General features: G+C 38.3%; 1 protein-coding gene across 5 annotated transcripts in view; it reads right to left on the minus strand.

Moving 5' to 3' along the window:
- Nucleotides 1–22,766, minus strand: part of ZFHX4 (zinc finger homeobox 4) — a 150,375-nt gene that overhangs the window by 101,287 nt on the left and 26,322 nt on the right. For 4 of the 5 annotated variants that reach the window (XM_026115177.2, XM_026115175.2, XM_026115171.2 and 1 more), the window contains exon 3: nt 21,209–21,711. In XM_026115177.2, the coding sequence (XP_025970962.1) occupies nt 21,209–21,711 (503 nt within the window). The remainder of the gene's footprint in view (nt 1–21,208; nt 21,712–22,766) is intronic. The other variant, XM_026115176.2, reaches the window with a different exon arrangement.

Below are 22,766 nucleotides of genomic sequence, written 5' to 3' on the forward strand. Positions count from 1 at the left end.
CCTATATGCACTTAGGCTAGCATAGGAGCACTGAATTTAATTAAGATTGTTAAAACATTTTGAAAGCCTCTGACTAAAGGCTTTACAGAAGTGTGAAATATTTCTACATGGTTTCTACAGTTTATTTATTTAGACTTAATAAGATTCCCTTCCCACACACACATACACACAAAAGCCACATTTTTTGCTTTGCCAAGTAAATGCACATTAATAAATAGTACTGATATCCAGGCCATCATAATTTCTTTTGACCCAAGAACAAACTTTCCCACCATGGACACCCTTGCTACCTTTATCCTGTAAAAATCTGAAAGACAGCTATGCTTTGCTGTATGGTAGAATGATCAACAATTTCAAACTTTGGTCAAGAAAGTGGGAAAGCAAGTTCTGCCTTTGCAAACTGTCCTCTGAAAATACAAGTTTCCAGAATCTTTGAGATTAAGCCAAGTGCACCGCTAGCTGATCTGAATTACATGTATGAAATGAGATGTTTTCAGAGAGAATCTACCTTCCCATTTAAGGCTGTACGGATTGAAACAGGCACTTTAAATTGCAATCAGAAACAAGTTGTGAGAGTTAGTGTAGATCAGGGAGGGAGCTGCAAAATACTTGCTGTCAGAAACACTGGCTAAAGCTATATTCCCTGAATCTTCAGTGTCCCAAAAGTTTTGAGGTGTAACTCTGTTTTCCAATTATATCTGAGGGTGGCAAAGTGTGGGCCACTAAGATCTGTGTTTAGAATAAAAGCATCATAAAGAGAGCTGGAAAATACTGAATGTATTTGTTTTAAATTCCTGAATTAGTTCTTTTTATGCCCCACCTCTTGACTTTTTGTTTTCTGTGAATTTCTACTAAATAAATTTGCTGACCTTAGCAAGGAATTGTTTCAGAAACAGTTTATGTTTAAATGCATATTACAGAATATCTGAAGAAAGTACATTCTGGACGTATAAACTGAGCATTCACAAAACAGCCAGTTTCTAATGGGACATTCGTGATCAATCAGGGAACAGAAATATAATGCGTCAAACCAAAACTAACCAACAGAGCACAAAAGCTTAAATGTATTAAATACTGAAAATGAGCGCAGATTGAGCAGAAGCAGCAGGCCTGAGAATGATTTTTTGGAAGATATTTCTAAAACAAAACACATGGAGAGAAGTTGATTTAAATGAGAAGCAAATTAATGAACATTTATTTAGCACTGAGCCCTATATAAATGACAAAGGAGTCATTACGGCTCTCTGTGTTACTTCAACATCCAAATTTAGAATCCGACAAAGTTTACAACCATACAACACCTACATGATGTACTCCCTCTGCCATTTCTACCAATTGCTGAATCTTACCAGCATGACCTAGCTTTAAAGCACAGCTTTATCCAAGACCTAATCCTGGCAAGATACTGAGCCAGCCAATTGATTTCTCCATCCAAGTCTGAAGAAATAGTTGTGCAGCTGAAAATAATCTGCATCTTGGAGACCACCCAACCTCAAGTGCAGATGATTCTCCCTCAATGGCCTCGGGCATATGCTGATCAAGAAGGGTGACAGACTTGAACTCAGTAATACTCCACATGGGAGCACATGAGTGCACCCACTGGGCTGATGAACAGTCACCCCAAACTACCCCCACTCTTGAGTGCTCCCTGCAAAAAAAGAATGGAGTCACTCAAGAGGAACTTCATTTATTGCTCTCGTGGCCTTCAGCTATTCATCAACACTACTTTATCATCAAATGTATCAAGAGTATCCGACAGATCTACAATAATAGGGATGCCATTCACTAGTGTCTAAGGGGTAAAGAAATTTTCTGATGCCTTTGTGTCATGAAGTGCAGCTAGTAACACTGATCCTCTCTGTCATCTTGCCCTTAAGTACAGCAGTTCCACATGCAGGTATGTTGAAGGGACATGGTTTCACCAATTGATGATTTAATGTGCTTACTCAGTCTGTCTTAATCTGACTCCGTCTTCTGCCAGGAAAGTGAGAGAAGATTAAAGCTGCCAAGTCAAATTCTCAGAGTATTTTTTAAATTGTAATTGACTTGAAATATTCTAAAACAGATATACACGTATATATATATTTCGATAATCAGCTATTAGTTGTGCACATGAATATTTAATAAGTCCATCCACTGAAGGCTGAACAGCTTAAAGAACTCATAATAGGAACCAATTTTTATTTCATTGGTGGGTTCATTAGGATTCTGAAAATGAGAGATGGAAAAGATCTGTTCCTTCTTCTTTCCAGTACAGGGTTATTCCCTATAGTGATTTGATCAGATTAAAAATCAGCATTTAAATAGAAGTCACCAGTTCGAAAGAGTAGTTCAAATCAAGAGTGATTACAATGCTTTTGCCTGACCGTTGTCCAGTGGCCCATCAGAAATGGGCTGGCACTCTCGCTCTGTTTTTTGATTGTGGCATAAGTCATCAAAAGTCTCTATAACACTTATCAGTATTGTTGCTATCAGCAGAAAAGGCCAACTGATGGCTCAGGTACTGATACTCCTTCTCTTTCCCCTAGGACCATGCATGCATTCACAGCATGACACTGGAAGATTCTGCAGTGATGCTCTCTAGTTAGCAGGTATCAGTTATCTGGCCTTTCAATGCAATCTTGAGAACTAAAATTCCTTCAATCATTTAAAAAAATCAATGCACAAACTGAGACCAAACCATTTAATGGTACTATCGAACTGAAAAAAGACTTCTGAACATCAGAATTAAAAGAAAGAAGCTAAGGATCTATACTAAAGAATTTGTTTTCATTTCAGTGCAAATTTTACATTCGTCACCAAGCAAAAGTGAATTCTTTAAAATTCATTAGCAGGGTTTGATATCTGTCTATCTATCTATTATTATTATTATTATTTATAACAGCACAACCCACACAAGTCCCCAAAGGGTTAATGTAACTAGATGAGCTGAAATTGATGAGCATAATCCTAAACAAGTGAGTTGAAGTTCTATCAGGTCTATTTCATAGCATCAGGGATTACTGCTAGCAGTCTAATCCTACTGAGCCTAAGGGAGGTACGCTGTATTGTATTTGAAATCCTGGCCAGGAAAGAATGGAAGGTTAAATGGGTGCCTTGCTCTGTAATCAAATATCACAGGCACTACTTATCTATTCAATGAACAACTAACGTAGAAAATCAATTAGGAAACAAATAGCTTCTTCTTTTGAATTTTCTTTTTACCTAACGAAAAGAGAGAGAAAGAAGTAAATGGTTTAATAATATATTTTTAACCAAAGTATACCATACTGTCTACTAAAAAATAATTCTATGTGCAGGCAGGCTAACTAGAACACACCACACACCCCATAGCCACTGCTGGTGTTTGAATGCTATTTCTTTAAGTGCTAGGGCTGTTTTCAAAGGTAGTGTACATTCAAACAACAGCAGTTGAGCATCTTCTCAGGGTTCAGCACAGCGAAACTGCACATACAAAATTATTAACTGACTGCAGATAATTGGAGTGAGCTCAAATGAAATCACAAATACATATCCGGTTGTTTGTAACTGAACATCTTAAATTATGTATCAGTTGTGAAGAGCATTTCTTCAGCGGCGCATCATCTTTTGTTCAGCTGGTTAAAATCCCAGGAGTACGGAAAAAGACTGAAGCTCCTGCTGGTCTTTGTTCCCAGCAGGCAGAAGTCCCTTTTGGTGGTCTTGAGGTTAACACCCTACTCCCCCTTTCCTACACCTGTCATTCTGAATAGACTTCACTGTCTGTGCACACAGACAAACAGCCTGACCTGGCCAGCTAGCTTGACCCCAAGGCAGGAAGAAGATCACATCTGGTTACTAATATTGGGACATTAAAAAAATGTAATCTTCAAGGCAGTTGGAGAAGCAGGGTAGCAATTATACAGTATGCTCTGGATGTCAATCAGGGAGCACGTTAGCCTGATATTATGTCCGAGAATGTTAAAACGTTCATCTTTCTCTGATGAGGGGTTTCAGATACAGTCTCCCTCTCTATCTGTGAAAGCTGGTAAGAGAGGTTAGCCCAAAGCTCTTAAGTCTTTAGCTTATCTGTTCTTACACTTCTCAGTTTTTAGTCTGTTTTACACAGTTTTATAATGTAAAACATCTGTAGGTGAAAACTGATATAACTAGAAAAAAGCCATGATTTTACAGTAAAGGAAGACACCTGACAAATGGAACAAAAACCTCTCAATATTACAGTTGTGCTAAACATACTCCCATTACATTCCCTGAACGTTTTACCATTATCCTGGCTTTTTAGTTCAATCACTGTAGACATCTGCATATTACTTGGTTTAAACATACTCAGTTTATATAATTGCCTAAAGTATACAGAAATACATTTGTGTATGGTACATATTATATACACATGCATGTACATAAAGCTTTATATAGCACAGATTTTTACAGTATCATGTGTGAAATCTCAGTCCCACTAAAGCCAATGGAAATTTTACCTTTCACTTGAGCTGGGCCAGATCTTTACCCTTCATAAATGACACCACAGGCTCACACTGGCATGTGTATTGAGAATATCAAATTCCTGCTGTGACACCTTCATATAGCCAAATAATTCTTCCTATTTGTCCCACTGGTTATGCCTGAACTGGAATAAAAGACCATGGTCTAGAGCACTTATATACTGTATCTCGCTGGCATTCCAGCCTCACTGATGCCACATGGAAGCTCCTGGACTGCTGATGTGAAGCCTGCACAGGTCCAGTGTACTTCACAAGCCATGCCCTGACTGCCCCAAGGCACCTTTCTCTACCTGCAATTTGGGAGGTAGAGCATGGTCTTCAGGGAACTCTCAAGTCACTCCTAGAAGATGGTGTCAACATAAGCTCTGTGCTCGAAAGAGGACATATAATTGTCTCCAGAGGTACTTATTATTAACACTCCTAGCCCAAATAGCTTAAATTCGATGTCATTAGTTTGGGTTTGCTGCAAATCACCATCATAATTTTTCCTTGCTTCATTTCAAACGGAAAAATTTCCCTTTCAAATTACTTTGGGCCAACACCCAGGATGGGCCTTCTCCCAGTGATATGTTAGTCTTGTGATCCTCTGTGTCTGAAAAAGGAGCTTTACAGCAATGAAAGGGAGAAGTTTACAGCTTTCCAATAGAATGCTAGAACTTGTTTTTAGCTTTGATAGGCCTTGAGATGTCAGACCTTCAAACTGAAACATTATTATGTATGGAAAAGCTATTATAAGAAAAATGTAAGAGGTTCCTAAAATATATTAGTCACAAAGTCACACTGTTTCTTTTTTCTTTTTTCCCTTGGTATTAACAGAGCTTGGCTTCGTACATGCAGTCATATGAAAAAAAGAGTATCAATACAGTTAAAGAATGCTCTTCAAATTTCTAACATATTTTTCCATATGTAAAATATGCAGAAGGTTCAAAATGCATGATAGTTTCCTGTGGGATGGTCAGCATACCTTATTCTGTCTTTATTATTTAAAAATAACACAGCCACCTCCAGCCACCTCAAGCTCAAGACAATAAAACCTTTATCCCCAATAATTCAAAATGCGTATTTGATAAAGTATGCAAACACTCACACTTGTATACACAAGAGAAGGTGAGAAAGATTATTGGCAGAAAAGAGGCTAAAATATAAAGGAGTTCTGGACTTGGCAAGAATGCACTCAGGCTAAGTATTGTAGAAATGACACCGTTCCAGACGTAGATGGTACTGTGAAAATAGACACATAGAGATGTTAGTACAACAGGAAGAAGAAGAATGTGGTGAGGCGGTAAACACTGGCAGCATGTGTGCACAACTGAGGTTGCAGAAAGTAAACCGCTAGGCAAGGATGACACTAGGCAAAGTCCTGAGGGAGCTGGAGTTTTGGAGTGAAATTCCAAGCTTGAGACAAGAATGGAAATGTTTCTGACAGGCTGGGGCCTCTAAGGGTGGAGGCTTTTTGGTTTTAAATAGTAGCTGCTTGAAAAATACTCACAAATGTAGAATAATTTGAAGGAGAGACAGACTATGGATGAGGTGACCTGATGTGTGTGCTCACAAAGTATGCCATGGTTATCACTACCCAGTAACCCATTTTGATCTGTAAAAGATATTTAGGAGGAGGTGGGTTTAGTTCTAACAACATATACTCCATATCAAACAGGGCAGCTGTTTCAATGAGCCAGGAAACACTTTCAAATTAAAACCCTCTCAGCTTTTTTGCACCCTCTTGGTGGAGCAGTCTCTGACTCTTCCTTTGTAAATATCCTTTTCTCTAGAGCACCAGAAACAAATGGAAAAACCCTAGAAATAAACTTAAGGAGAAAAATAGAAACAGTAACCATCAATTTCAGCAAGAAATTACCCAAATAACAGAACTTTTTGAACTGGATAATTTCTCACAGTAGTGACAAACCACAGTAGTCAAACCACAGGAGAGCCATGTCCCAGTCAATTGACAGAGCAAAGAAACATTGTCATTTTGGGAAACTCCAAAGATGGGCCAGCTCCATCCTTGGACTAACACTACCAAGATCAGCAGTACTACAACAGAAATGGATTTGGCCCACATTCTTCCCACCTCTTTCCTCTCATCACTATTTGAATAGGAAGCAAACCATTTTCTTTAAGCCTCAAGCAAATTCTACAGAGTATAAAAAGTCATGCGATCAGTAAAAACCCTCTATCTTCTAAAACGTCCAAAAACTTATTTAACAATGTGACCTATCTCATACTAAACAAAACACCTCATAGACTCTGCACATGCCATTGGCAGCCGAATATTTTATCTTTGTGACAAATTCAGGAAATATTCCTCACCTAAGAATAATGTTAGATTTAAAGCATTTAATGTAAGTTGTGGGGGTTGGCAGGGAGAGAGACCCTGGTATATGATTTAGCAACTAAAAAGAAGAACATTCAGTGCTTGGGAACAACTGTGGTAGCTCATCAAGTGCAGAATTCACTCCACTGACACAGAACAACCAGGCTCCCTGCAAGGTGAACAAAGAAACGAAACATACCTGAGCAAGGGATCAAAATGCAGGATTGCGGTAAAACCCTATGGCTTGCAATAGCAGCCACTGCCTTTCTGTACCAGATGAAAAGGTTCCTGCAGTCACTGGCATCCCCCTGAGCCGGCTCTTCCCTGGGGCTTCCCAGGGCTCCCCGTGCAGGGTGGATTTCACTCTAATCACAGACACACTCATGTGCGCTCTAGCTACTGCCCTTCCTGGTCCTTCTTCCGACACATCCCTAACATTGCCTGCTGTGGGAAGGGCAGTGAATACACAGCTGGCTCTCTGCCAGCTGGGGACTCCCTTACACCAGCAGAGTAACCCTTCCCTCCCCCACCGCGGGGAACTTGCATCAAATCTCCAATTCCTTTTGCTCCATTAATGGCAGAAAGGGAGCTGAGTGGGACCTGTCATGCAGCCCCACTGCAAATAGCTGTCCTGTGACCATCCGTTTGGTGTGCATGTCTGTATTTCAAGCTTCCTCCGATGACTAATATTCTCTTTAAAAAAGAGTTTCAAACAGAAGCAAACTATGATAAGACGCAAACTGCTGGAAATAGAGCAATTAAGATTTAATTTTATGGGCGCGTAAGAAATAAAAAAGAACTACCAACACTCATGTACCTTAATTTGCCAGAAAGAGGGAGGAGGGAGAATCTAGTATTTCAGACCTAATTTTGTGAAAACACATTCACTGAGCTGCAGTCAAGAGAAATACATATCAACGTGCCTCTTTCACTTTAACTAATTAGTGTGTTACAGGGTTCAGTAGTGACATTTCAGCAATAATTGATCCTCTGATGCATTTTTTGTATCCAATATACCCAGCCAACCGGGCCGTGCACCTACAGAGGCTGGCAGCTACCACAGAGAAGCTGGTCACTGCCTAAGAGTGACCTTGGACCCCGGGATGCTGAATACATGATCAACAGGAGCTGCTAGCACTCAGCATTTTGGAAAATCAGACCCCTAATCTCTTCATGTTCAGCACTTCCTTCAACACTGGCAGGTAGTACAGTTGAGATTCAGGTAGCAACTGCCCTGAACTAGTGTAGGTGTATATACTCACACAGGGAATCAGAACCTTCCTGTCTTGCTCTGAAATTAGTATTTCATTTCAAATTTTGTGCTAATTTGAGGAAGGGGGCCATTTGGCACCATAGTTTCATATTACTTCACAATGCATACAGGGTAATTTAGTTAATATATATTTCTTTTCTAGACCCTAATGTGAAAGGTTCTAATGTCAAGCAGCATGAAGGCCAGAACCATCCAAAAGTCAACATAGTTCCCACAGTATGAGTTCAACCACAGGAGACATCCTACCTGTATTTCATGGTATACCTTAATAACAGTCAACAATACATGAAAGTTAGCACTGCACAGTATAAAAAGAGCACACTACAGAGTCCAATATTTGAGTTATGCCTCATATGCTTCAACCTTGTAGTCCACATGCAGAAACATCTTCTGTTTTGCACCAGCAAATGAGTATCTGGGGTGAATATTTGCAGATAGATGGCTACTTAGAAATTTCTGTTTTTCAGGCTCAACAAATAGTTAACTTTCTACTGATATTTGTACCCTAAGTTCACCATGTACAGCAAAAAATGTGGGAAAACAGAAAGGGACAACTGTTGGAAGATGCAGGCAATGTGACATGGGGGTAAGCTGGACACTCTTCCCTCTTACTCCCTTAATACTGGGGGGGAATGGGAAGTGAATTCTTCCACACTATAATTCAGAACTGGAGTTTTTCTCTCTCTGCTAACTCAGCAGGACATGGCCTAACCACCTAATTCAGGCACCTAACAGAGGCAAAAAAAAGTGATGAATTAGAATCTGACAGAGACAGAAAAAAAAAACTCTACAGGAACTAGCAGTCCATTCAACAAAACGAAAGTTAACTCTGTGTCTTCTAACATATCAAACTAGAACTGATCATGCTGAGGGCATAAAATAATTCATGCTATTCGAGGCCAGCCAAAGAACCATCAGGAAGGCCAGAGAGGTTTAAAGCTATCTGTACAGCATGATGGCAGATGAAATTCAGGACTGGCAAATGAATCCAAGAAAAGGTATGTTAGAAGGAACAGTAAAGTCATGTAGTCCAGCTGAGAATAGTGTTTTGTGTTCTGATATAGCAATATATCTCAAGAAGAATTTAGCAGTGGTAGAATGAATTAGAGATCAGTGATGGGATTAACAGAAAATGGAAAAACTTCCACAAAAAGGAACACTGAAAAGATTGAAATTGTTTGGTGTACGAATAATGTGAGTAAAAGAGGGATGTGATAGAAAGTTCATAAAATAATGGACTGGCCAGATAGCACAAGCAAGAACACATAATCTTTCTTGTTCTGTGTTGCCAGATGAACAAACAAACACAACTTAATAACTTAAGTGAATGACACAGAAAGGGAATATATTTTTTAAAGTGGAAAGAAGATATTTATATGCAGGTTATAATTAACCTGTGGAACTCCTTCCCACTGCATGTAATTGACCCAAGAGTTCAGTTTACAAACTGATTTAATGTTTGTGTGCATATAAGGCCAGCTTCTTAAAAAGAAAATTACTTGAACTCATAAGATATTAATTCATTGTCCTTTAAGCACAGAGGAGAAGGAAAAAAACGTCATTTATAAGCAACATTATTCCATATTTGTTTACTAAAGTTTTGGCTTCTTTTTTTTGCTGTGCTCTGAGAAGCGATTGTTGTTAGCCAATCTGGAGCAAAGAGATTAGATGAGGTGGACTAATGGTATAATTTGCTGTGATAGGACAATGATTACACACTTGGCCTATTAATGTGTTGCTGCTTCTAAAACAGCATTGTCTTCTGTTATGGACACCTACTGCAAGAGATGCACTCGGCTAACTTTATTTCCAGTAGAGTATTTCTCATTATGACAGGTAGGAAAGATATCTCATGATTAGGTAGCTCAGAAACAACTCCAAAGAAGAAAGAAATATTCTTTAGACCCAGAACAGGTCTTGATAATTTCAGCCCTAAAAGAGTCTGTTAGACACGTAAGAAAAGAAAGAAAATTATGAGTAACTGAGAAAATTATGAGTATCTGAGGGAGGTAAACTAGAACAGGAGTGGAAATCCAACCTTTACTACGGCAGACACTAACATATACAGACATTTGTACAGTATTACAGCAGGTGACAGTAGCGCAGTCTGTGGTATTTATGGACACATAGTTTTAAATTGTGTCTATGCTCTTGGGAAGTGTACACTTTCATAAGCACATACACCTGCATTTTTGCTTCCCCCCACTGCACCTCATGTGCACGAAACTCAGTTTCTAACAACTGCAACTTCCTCCCTAGCACCCTAACTACCCTTGGATAATATCTGGCTCTTTAAAGCTCTCATGAGCATGAACAACGTCAGAGCCTCTCTCTATCTCATTCCTCTCAGTAACAGACACTCTATCAAATATACACATGGATAAACATAGACAGATAGAAAGACAGATAGATAGATATTTCTTCACCTACATGAAGAAGTGAAGCAGTTTTCTTAGTTATATTTCTGTGAGGTCCATTAAGACTGCCAAATGTACTGAGGGTCAACCCCTTTCTCACCTCTGCTTGGTTAGAGACACAACATTTTCTTTTTCCCCAAGGCCATGCTCTGTTTCCTACTCCAGATAGTACTGAGCTTACCTTCTAAAGCTAATAGGATAAACAACAACTGGAAGTAAAGGGGAGACATTTGTTCAGTTCCTGTTGTGAACACGAGGCACAAAGCCTTCATAATTGCAAGGCTCAAAAGCCAAGAGAACTGGTATAAAGGCTTGAATTTTGTACAGTGAGATCTCCGTGTTCTCCTTTTATTGATTACCAGCTCAACTCTCTTCCACATCATGAAAAATATTAAACACATATAACTCTTCAAATCCAACACAGCGCATCATTTGCGTACCACAAAATGCTTTAGATAAACTTTATCTTCCCTTTGATACTTATGGGGTAGCTAAGGTTAGCAGAATTTGAGTTGTGTACTGAAGCACTCATGGAAGAAAAGAAATTCCTGGAAAGTCTTCTGGATCCAAGTCCTAAATGCAGCATGCTGGGTCATAGCTAATCCTACAGACTACTTTCATTTTTCAAGCAATGAGAAAAACATTCAAAGAGACCCCAAAGTAATTTCTAAATGAAAAAGCATTTGCTCTTCCTCAAAACCAAAAACAACAAAAAAAAAACTGAGTAGTTCTAAGGACTTTTCTGAAGATTTCCATCCCTTGAGTTCCATAAGCCACATAAATTCAAGTATCACTTGTGAAGCCTGGCAGGTTGCTGGAAATGGCAGCGCATATTGGAATGGGGGAGACATTGACAGCAGATCCAATTCATCATGGCCTATGAGACCATCTTAGCAAGCAGAAGACTGATAAAGAATATTCACAAATTAGGTACAACACCTATTTCTGAGATGCATCTGCAACAGGATTGGTCCCAGAGGCCAATACAGTAGTGCTTCTGTGTCTGCCCAGTGACTTTACGTCATAAACTTGCTAAAATCAATCTTAAACTATTTTTGTGGCCTATTTTTTGTGGTCAGCTGAGCTAACTCCACAAAATTCAACTCTGATATATCCCAGCAGGGTCCTGACTTTCTCCTGGGGCAAAGACTTTGAGTCACCGATGTTCCTGGACAAATAAGGACATAAGGTTTTCAGAAACCCTTACAGTTCAGTCTTTTGTTTTTTCCATCAGCTTCAGTCTTCCTAATTTCCAGTTATTCATTAGCTGTGTATATATCTGCAAATGCCAAAGGGTGTTTCCAAAATAGCAACATCTAGATACTGAAAGTTGCCTCATTTTATCATTAAAGCAAGCTTTTTTCCATGCTCTCATTACTAGCAGACCCAAAGAGCCAGAATACTAAGATCTTCCTTACACTCAGTTTCACTGTTCTAGCTGTAAAAATACCAAGCTTCTGGTCATTCACAAAGTGCTTACTTAATTAGAAAACCTTAGTATTATTGCCTCAATCTATTTCCCAAAGTGCAAGTCCTTGTCTAGGTTACATGCATCATGGGAGCACTTTAAACTTCCCTCTCTTTTGCCATTAGGAACGATAGTTTTGAATTTAGTATAGGGAATGCTTGATAATATTACTCATACCTGTACAGTACTTGAGGCAGCTACAACTTTTCAGGGCTTCCCTTGGAAAAGATCTTCCTTATAAAAAAAGTACCTTGGAGACATTCTGCTCCACCCAGCACACTTCCCCTTTCCCTGGCCAAGGACTACTATAGTCCCGGGCAGAAGTTTATGATAGCAATAGAAAAATTCCATTAATGTCAATGGATTTTAGAACAAGATGATGTGAGTACAGAGTATTGTAATAGACAACGGGAAGTGCCTGCTAAGGTTATTGTCAGAATACCTCTCACCTTAAGCCTTTGTTTTAAACAGGGTCATCACAGCAGGGTTGATCTTGAACTTTCTCTGATGAAGGTTAACCTTTTCTCTATAAAAAGTGTAAGCACAGAGTATCCCTGAGCACCTGTGCTACCTCTATGGGTAGATGTTCTTCCCTCTAGCAGCAGGGCAAGGGAGCATTATATGTCCTTGTCCTCAGTTTACAAGGGAGAACTGAATAATGACTCTTCTTTGGGCAGATGCCTGAATATTGTCCCCATACCCTAGGTCACCTGCACACAATCCAGCAATAAGCCAGCAGTTATATACTTACATATTTTAGACATGTGAATCATGTTAACTGCAAGATTTGATTACACTCAAGGATAACAGTTTTAAATTAAAAAAAAAAAAAGATATTTTTAATCAGGAAATCCACATGGCTGAATATCCACTCTTGGAATAAGATTACTATATTACCATTCATGGCTCCCATTAGTAATATGTAGTTTCCTACCTACACATATGAGCAGGTGGTATTGCTCATGCTCTTCCTATATGATAGAAACAGGTCTTTCTTTTTGTTTTTGTCACTGCTACCATGATAGGATGCCCCAGGCATGGGAATCTGCTCATTTCATCGTTCAAGGACTACCTTTGCTCAGTTCTTTGTTCCCTTTGATGCCCTGCCTTTAAAAGCTAAAGATTATCTTAACGCCTTTCCTCCCACAGGGATAGCAGTGCACATGGTTTCCCCTGAGGCCATGGCACACGGTGCTCAGTGTCTCTGCATGCTGCAGAACTGCAGGGCTGGCACCATGCAAGCCAAGGGGACCAAGGGGTCACTGCCAGGACATGCTACTTCATGGCCATCCACAAAGGGGAGGTCCTGGGCTTCTTGGTGAAGCCTCACTTTCTTCATATATCAGTACAAGGATCTACCATTGTCATTCTGCAGTCTCTGCCTGTGTTATGTACACTAGCCTAAAATATAGGCCATTAGGATTAAAAAAAATATTGCAAGCTACCACTTGTAATTCATGTTTTGTTAACATAAAAACCTTATCATTACTTAATGTAATTACTATCTGTTTCCTATACTGTATTGTATTTTGCCCACAAACATACACCAATATATACATGGAAGTTTATCCAAGAAAGTCCATGTATCCTGCATTGTGCCCAATTTTTTGCTAAAACTGATAGGACTAGAACTGCTCAGCATTTCACACCAGGTTCTTCGTTATCCTTCCTTACAAAATCTAACTGGAATATGGCTAGACAATGGAACCCCAAAGGAAAAAAAAAATAATGCAGAAATAGTTTTCTGCATTTGTCTACCTAGCCAGAGAGGCATATATAGAGCCAATACAGTCTAAAGCTCAATTCTGCACATGTGAGGTCTCCAAGGTCTTACTCCTATCAACCCCAAAAGTATGCTGCACCCTTGGGATTCCTAGTCCTGGCATTTTTTCTGGATGGACTGACAAATGTATAGTCCCAGGGAAAGTTTCTCCCAAACCATATATCAAAAGCAATAGCAAAGCTGAAGTACACATGCATGTGTCATAATACAACTTTCCTCTCACGTCCCAGTTTTTTTCAGTGTTCGCTCTTAAATATACTGAAGAGATAGTGGGGAAAAATCCCAAGAGTTTGGGGAACAGTAATTACAAATTTTAGAGAAGACACCTGTAGTGTGTTGCATAATATCAGATAAAAACTGCTAAGAGTAACAAGAAATATATGTTGCAAGGCTGAGAGGGAGTGGCTGCTAAATCCATAGCTGCAATCTATTTATGCAAGATACACACATGCTCACACGTTGACATAATACTCTTACACATATTATACACTGTATCTCTACTTTCAATCTCGGTCAGAAATAATTACATATTTTTTCTTAATGTCGGAATGAAAGAACGCCAGGGACAAAAAAAATAGCTGTTATACAGCCGGTTTTTGTGTTGATCATAGTGAATAAATGAGGTTGATTCTCTTTATGGTGCTTTTCCTCTCCTCCTTGCTCATTCTTCCTGCTCTGCAAGAGGAACAACTAGCTTGTGCTCACTGGGCAAGCTAAGCATTGGAAGTAGTGTCCAACTAGTCTGGTACAGCCTCCTGTCAAGGAGTAGCCTCATATATCCTCACCCAGGACAACACTCAGATCCAGATCCAGAACAGTGTTTCAAAGGAGGAATGTGGGAATTCCCTAAACCATGGCTTGAGAGTATTTTTCTGCTTAAGCAGTGTACTATAAACCAAATCCAATACATGTTATTTTTTTTACAAGGTATGCAGGAGATCTGAAAGCCAGGCAACATCTGAATATCAGGCAAAATATATAGGAAGTATAATGTGAAAATTATTTTTCTGCTATATATATATATATTTAATTTAGAACAAAAAGGATTGGTTTGAAATTACTATTTAGCTAGTCCCTGACTTTTTCTTAAATAAATGTATTTGTCTATAATATATAACTATGTACAGTAGGCATATACATTAGTCAGCTACAGAATGTGCTCTTTTAACATTTGTCTTCATGCATGTAAGCACAACAGCATAATTTGAACTGGAGTAACTAAAACTTGCAATGGAAATTAAAACATTTCAAACCTTAAATGAATATAAATCTGAAAGTACCATAAAAAAATGAAATATCCTCTGTAATGAGGTTTGTGTTTAGCAACAGATCAGAATAACTTTTGTTTATCACTGAAAACAGCTTTCTTCACCTAAACAAACAACAAGAATAAGATTAAGCAAAACATGTTTTGGCTCCTCAGATGTGCAGACATATTCCAATTTCCTTTGCACAATGATTTTTATGCAAATCAATGCTGCACAATCTCCTGACCTCTTTTACCATCGTATTGGGACAATGACAGTTCCATAATTGGACTGGCACATATCTGTGATATTTGATTTTAAATTACAAAGTTGGTTCAGGACGACTAAAATGAAAAGAATGTGACTTTGTGTTAATTCCAGACCGATCAAGTATCAACATTTCATGCCAAACAGAATAAAGCAAACAAAGCGATTGGGGTTGTTAGTCCATTCGCCCCTGCATGCGTATACTTCACACCCCCACCTCAGTTGTTAATTCCTAACAACGACGCTTTCATCCAGAACAAGGATAATGAGAAAAACCCAAGCAGTGTTCCTTTGGGAACTGTTACACTAAAAGTTACCTAAGGACTAAATCCCACTTGTGCCTCCTGCACGTGATAAAGATGAGCAAAGCATTCAATATCCCTGGCTGATTTAAAATCCAAATATGCAACCAGCATTATGGAATCCAGACAGACTATTCTGCTTCGCTGATGACAGATGCAGAGGAAAGCCACTCTAATTAAGCTTTTGACTTTGAACCAGCAAAGAAGTGGACACCTCATTTTAAAAAAGCAGCGTATAAGACCGACTGAAGAGCAGGTGCTGCATGGTATTTGCATTTCCTGCAGAGGATGCTAGCTAGCAAGACCTACCAGCTGACCGTGAAAATTCTTGGCCTTAAGTGATCCAAGGACAGACCATAAATCCATCCTATAAAATACAGTAAAAGCCCCGCTTGTTCTTCTATCCTTTCAATATGTGATGTTATACATTTGTGATTATCTCATTTTATTGGGCTCTTTAGAAAGCTGTTTATGATCATTTGTGGACAAAACAAAGGCTCATTGTAAACTCTTTTAAAATAAGTTGGAAGGTCAATATGAAATAAAGGGCACCACTTTTATGACTGCTACATGCAAGCTATGCTCGTGTGTGTAATATTACAATGCATTTCCGCAGGGGGATAGAGTCCCAGCTAATTACAAAGCTAACATATAATAGTATTGCATTAGCAGCCCCAGAAATTCCTATTGAATTGCATACATCTGACAAATAGAAAGACGTGCTTGTGTAGAAACTTAATTATCCTGGCAAAAATTGTGAGGGCCAGATTCTCAGAAGACATAAACAAAAAGCTCTGCTTTACACTCCTGAGGATCTAATGCTTTGTTTACTCAGATAACCTCCATCATAGAAAACTTTTCATCTGGATTGACTAATTTGCCTTATTATTTATGGTATCTACAGTTAAGTAACACAATTACTACTCAGTTTGTGAGTCAAAAGAGAATACTGCCGATCTACAAATCACGAGGTCTACAAGAGACAATCAGCCTGCTCTGCCACGTTTAAAATGTTAATGTTGTGTTCCACCCTAGGCAAAGAAGACAGGCCTTTTTCAAGGACAGTTCTGGCTGAAATTCTTTTTTATGGTTTCAAAGTAAAACATTGTGGCAAAAAATGAATACAGCTTTGTTTGTTTCTTCAGTCATCGTTAGCAATAGACATAAAGGTATTCTGTTTTGGAGCCCATATGGAAAGATCATCAACACTTTCTGCTTCTGGGTCCTTTGCCAAAATACCATATCCCACATGCCTTTTACCTTAAAACATAAAAGAAAAGGTGTTGTTCTGGTCAAATAAAGAAATAATTTTTACTAGCATACGTCTAATGTTAAAGCTGCCTAAATCCTGCCAAAGACATTAAAACACCATCTGTAAAACAGATTTTCATTAAATTGATCAGTTTAAAGTTAAGCAGCTAGGCAGATGATGCTTTTGAGCTAACCTTTAACCTTTAACCTTCTTAAATTGGAATTAGGTCACTCCTTTTGGGTAATATCTTTGCCGTTTGAGAACATGAGAGTTAAAGTGATCTATCCAAACTGAACTGGCAATCATAGCAGTAATAGTGTTATGGATCAATATTTTGTCAATAAGGGAAAACCAACATAGTTTTCACACAGCCAAGTATTTGCCTGGTAACTGCTGCTTGTCAAGTTCCCTGAGCTCGGAAATAGCTGAATATATAATATTAATTGAAGTAAATATCCCTTATAAAATTAATGACCATTAAAGCTATTACCAGCTAATTATATGATTTTTTTTTTGGCAGCCTAACTTTAAATATTTTATTTGTGATTGGAACTTGATCTTGTTATCAGTTACTCAGCTAACTAATGCTTCTTTTCAGCCACAACAATTTAGTTGCAAAAAGGCAACCTTGTTAAGTTCAGCTACATTTACTCTTTATTTGTTTATGTGGAAACTATTTTATGAGCACAGAATATGGTATATGCAGCTCCCTGAATCAAAAGCTATTTAACTAAGCTACAAAATGGCTTCCTTAAGAGCAGTTACAATTACATGTATTTTATATCTGCAAAGTTCACTGTCCTACCTTGGCTTCCCAAATTTGCAGAAGTTTAATGCTTCCTCCTGCAGAATGGAAATATGCTCTGTTGCCATAGAGTCTTTTCCCTGTTTACCTGTGCAGTTACCGAATGCTTCTTGATGGATACTGCAAAGGATTCACAGCTCTTCTGTGGTTTAATTTGCTCATATCAAGCTCGGGAATTTCACGGGTACGTCTTTTGGAAGTTCATTTAGCCCAGCTGAGTTCATGCAGGGTAAGGCTCTCTTTGTTCTGGACCCTAGCAGCCGCATTACTAACACTATTTGAATACTGCACTACTGCAAGCAGTGCTCAGGCTGTTTCTTTTTTAAATAACTGAGAAAACAGCTAAAGGTTTTACTTTGCCACACTTAGAGTCTAATTTTAAAAGTGACATTTTGATATTGCCTAAAATTACACAGCTTCAGAGAAGCTCTGATGTTCATGGTAGCTTTAAAAGCTATGGTTATGAAAAGACATCCTTTTATTCCATCAATAGTTAAGCGCAGGAAGGAAAAGCAAGCTGTTATGGCAACATTTATAAAAAGAAAATTCACAAAACAATAACATTTAAATAAATATAAATGGCTTGAGAGAAAACTTTGAGGTGCTTGACAAAGTAAAGGAACAAAGTCACAGATTCTGTTTCTGTGCTTTCATATGGGTTTAGTATTAAAGTTTTTATTACCAAACCATATTAATGGCACCTTAATTTTAAAAGAATTAGAGGAACTGCTTGAATATAAACACAATTCATGCATATTCTCTATCACTCCCAAGGCATATATCTATTATTCATACGAATTATTATCTTTTTTTTTTCCTTAGCTGCTCTAAAAGCTTATCTGATGTATCAAGAGGAACAAAGTTTACAACTCTGCTGGTCTTAACTGCTTCACCAGACCTGACAAAACTATCAAATCTGCCAGCACGTAACTTTATAGACTTTCAAAATCTTATTTATTTCCACCTTAAGTCCTCAATGCACACCCACAATTAAAACTAAAGTTGTCTGGGCAACAAACAGAGGTATTACGCTCTGTTATAAAACACGCACATCTAGAACATTTACATCTTTTTGAATATGTTGCAATACTGACAACCTTAAATCTTAAAAATAATATTAATATGCCAGTTAATATTTTAAATAAATCATCCCCCCTACTTCAAAATGCATGAGATTTGCCTTAAAAATTAGATTATATAAAAATATGTGTGTGTGTGTGTGTGTATATATGGTCTAAGGTGCTTTAAAACCTGGTAGAGTTTAAATTTTTAAGCTTCTCTTTGGAGTCATGAGGGACCTAAACTTTGGAAAAGTATGAAAGCTGAGATTCTCACTAGTGGTCCTAGAGACAGGGCTTAAAAGAGACAAGTATCAGGAGACTTGCAACTCCATGGTGAGAACCAGCAGAACACTTTTGTTTGTCTTTCTAGAGGACCTGAAGCTTAGGTGGTGTCTAGGAGTTCATGCATTCCCTCTCCACTAAGATGTCTTTCACCCAATGTGAATCACAGAATGGAATTAAAAGGTTAGTGATGGTCATTCACCACGTATGATAACTGCACCACACAGCTCCCACTGAATTGCTCAGTCTAACAAACCAGAATATGGAAAAGGAGCCGTTTCAGTGGCTGGATATTTTAAGGGATAAGCGCTAGGAGTTGAGACTCACTCCCTTAATTCTCTGAATCAAATGTTTTATAGGATGCTGCAAGACCAAGTGCATTTGACTGAGATTTCTCCAGAGCTGGGGTCGAGTGACTGAAGAGAGACAGTGCTGTTTGATGTAGATGGTTTGTACTTTGCAAATCTATAGCAATGCCTATGACTTTATTAATAAAAAGCAGTTGGAGTCTTGCTTTCCACAGTCTCTGAAGTTTTGGCAGTGAAGCCACCTGCAAAAAGCCTTCTGCCTTCTCAGCTCCCTTCCTATCATCCCTGTCTGTGACACGGTTTGTAACAACATCTGTCTGAAGGGTAGCTTTATAAAACAGATCATTGAAATAATCCAGGTTAACACTCCAAAGAAGAGATGGGGACCAGCTATTTTTTAACCCAGATCATTTCAAAAATCTGACTTACAGTGTGGCTCCGCAATCAGCATAACTGGAGGGAGCAAGGAACTGCTTCATGAATGACGCGGAGCAGGAACTTCCAAAGGCAATTTTGCTGCTGAGACAGGCAAACTGTGTTGCTACGCTCTCAGCTCCTTTGGCACTTTTCAAAACAGCACTTTGGATCTTTAAAAAACAAACAAACAAACAAACCAAATTCCACCTCCCTGGAGTTAAGGAAAAATGCATTTTAAATAAAAGACATGATTAAATTAGAAGAGCAGACAGCACCGTGGGAGAACATAATAGAGCTGTTGTTGTGTTATTGCCATTTTTGTCCATAGCAGACCTGCCAAGGTTACAGCTATCAGGTTATAAAATTAAAATCCAAGTTACTACCTGTGCACTCTGTGTTAACTCAGAACAACCGTTTGAACTTGATCGAACACCAGCAAAATGTTATTTCTTGCTTAAACTAGAGATCTGCTGAGGCTTTTCCGTAGTTGTTCCATGCGTTTACACTTTCAACATGATTAGAAAACCAGCATAGCTGCTGTAATCAGCAGATGACTCCTGATAGTTTAGTTATCACAGATTTCTAGTATAAATCAATAGATAACACTTGCAAAATGGATTTTCTAATCATATTTAGAGCTTGTTACAGTGACTAATGGTTTGCAATATTTCCTGAATTTTTATATCCCCTAAAAAGAAGAAGTTTTTAATAAGTTATAAAGTTATTCATCTTGGAAATGAATGTGTTATATTTTGTACACGAACCAAGACAATCAAGCCAATCCAGTAAACACACTGCAGAAAATAAGTTAGCCCATAATTAGGGTTTGGAAAAAGTCATGACAAGTTGTGTAATAAATGGTATTCATCACTCCCACATATTCATTATATCCGCATAGTTTTTTCCAGTAAAGATAAAAATATAGTTGCCATTCTACTAACATATTTATCTACACCACACCCTTTCATGTTTGTGAAAAATCATTACTAGCTTGGAAAAGAAGAGCAGACAAAAGGATGACAGTGCTTACTTTCAAATACCGTTGGTAATAATGTGGCATATTGCATGTGTTTACTGTAAATACTGATGTAAAATAACTTGTCTGCAATAGATTATAGTTGCAAACAGATACATATGCCAGAAAGTTATCTCCCTATGCATGGTATGGAAAATGCATCATTTTCCATAATCTTTTCCTTCAAGCCTCCAATCAAAAAGCAATGGACAATGTCTGAAGAGATTAAAGAGATATAAAATACCTCTAGTCATTTATTATGAGAGGTTTTCTTTTTCTTTTCAGTACGTTCCTTGTGTTCAGAGAAAGTGAAACTTAAGTGGGCCCTAAGGTAAATCTACATGTTTCACCGGGATCAGTCCTTCTTGACTACCCCACATAGTTTTGATCAATTATAAGCATGTCCAATAAACAGTTGTTTTGCTGATTAATCAAAGTCTTGTTTGATTAGCAGTGAAACAGTTAATTTCCTAGTCTATTTGGTGCCGACTTAAATTGCTATCACTGGCTTACCTTGTACAGTTTCAGGGCTGCTTCATGCCTGTGATTGGTAGTATGTAAGCGCAATTTATCCACACTGTTGGTGTAGTAGTCACAGGCATTGCATTTTAGGTGAACTGGGTTGCCAATGGCAATGCACTTCAGCCTCCATTCATTAGTTTTGCCCCCTTCTTTAATGTGAGCCACCAGTTGATATTTCTGCATGTGTTTGTCAGTCTTGCAGTGGAGCTGGAAGTTCGCTTTGAGCTGAGTGTTGTAGTTACAGAGCTTGCACTGGTAGATGTCTCCAATTACAGCCCTCCACTCCTCTTCAGGGAGAGAGCGTTCACTGCTCACATGCACACTCAGGGCCTCCAGGCTGTCAGAGGTGAATTTGTTGCAAACAGCACACTGGAATAGCTTCAGCGCTGGGTCACTGATATAAGGTGACAGCTCTCCTGCAGTAAGGAGGGACAGGTCATCACCCATTAGCTGACCACTGGCAAGCCGGATTTCAGGCGGCAGCTCATTATTTACTACAGGAAAAAAAAAATTAAAAGGGAAAGTAGAGACCAGCAAGCGTAGTACACACAAAGGAATCCGTAAAATAAAGCCCTGACGAGGAGTTTGCTTTCTCTAGAGCTTAAACTATAAAAAGCTGTAATAGGATTGAATCAGGATCAATTACAATCATCCCTTTCAACTTCTAAATTCCCTCATCAGATAGCTTTAATTACTCCTACTGGGCATGATGTCATTCTGGAATTTGTATTTTCAAAGGCATGAAAGTTGATCAATAAAATAACAAAACAGCAATGCTTTTGTAACTTAAAAGCCTAGATTAACTTACACAGCATTAATTGTAGTTTCGTTATATCCTTTAAATGATGCTGGAGGTAGGTCTATGTATATAGATAGATACACACACACACATATATATAGGTATATATGTATGTATGTACATATATATCTAGAATATAGTAATTAGAATAAGCTTATCAGTACTAATTTAGCTACTTGTAATACCAGATCTTAAGATTCCTACTTTTAAAATACATCCCATGAAAAACACTGGGCCAATTTAGACACATCAAAAACTGTACATTAGAACTGAATGAAGTTTGAAAATTCTTTTTAATACAAATCTTCAACATTCGTTGATTCCAATTTGCTCTCCTCTTATACTTGGAATACCTGCAATTTGCTAACTATAAAGGGGCATTGTCAGTTAAAAGAAAAAAAAATGCATTCCTGTCTGAAAATGTTGAGCTATTCAGATAATTAAAAACTGCAGAAAACAGAGCTGCCTTTATCTTTTCTGATCTGTTAATTTGATAGCACCTTGTTACCTAATCAATTAATTTCACTCTGTACCTGTGGATCTTGCATACAGCAATGGAAGAAAGGAAAATATGATTGCAAAGATACAGGCATGGCCAGGAGACTGAAAGAGGGCCCTCAGGGGCAGGTGGGGTTCCTTCCCTGCTTTTTATTTGAACCTGCAATGCTACTGTCACTCCTATAACTATTATCTAGCGATATTACTAACTGAGCTCTTACAGATAAAACATGATACAAGATGACAAGTAAA

This window comes from Dromaius novaehollandiae, chromosome 2 (genome assembly GCF_036370855.1).
Source record: "Dromaius novaehollandiae isolate bDroNov1 chromosome 2, bDroNov1.hap1, whole genome shotgun sequence".
NCBI lineage: Eukaryota > Metazoa > Chordata > Aves > Casuariiformes > Dromaiidae > Dromaius > Dromaius novaehollandiae.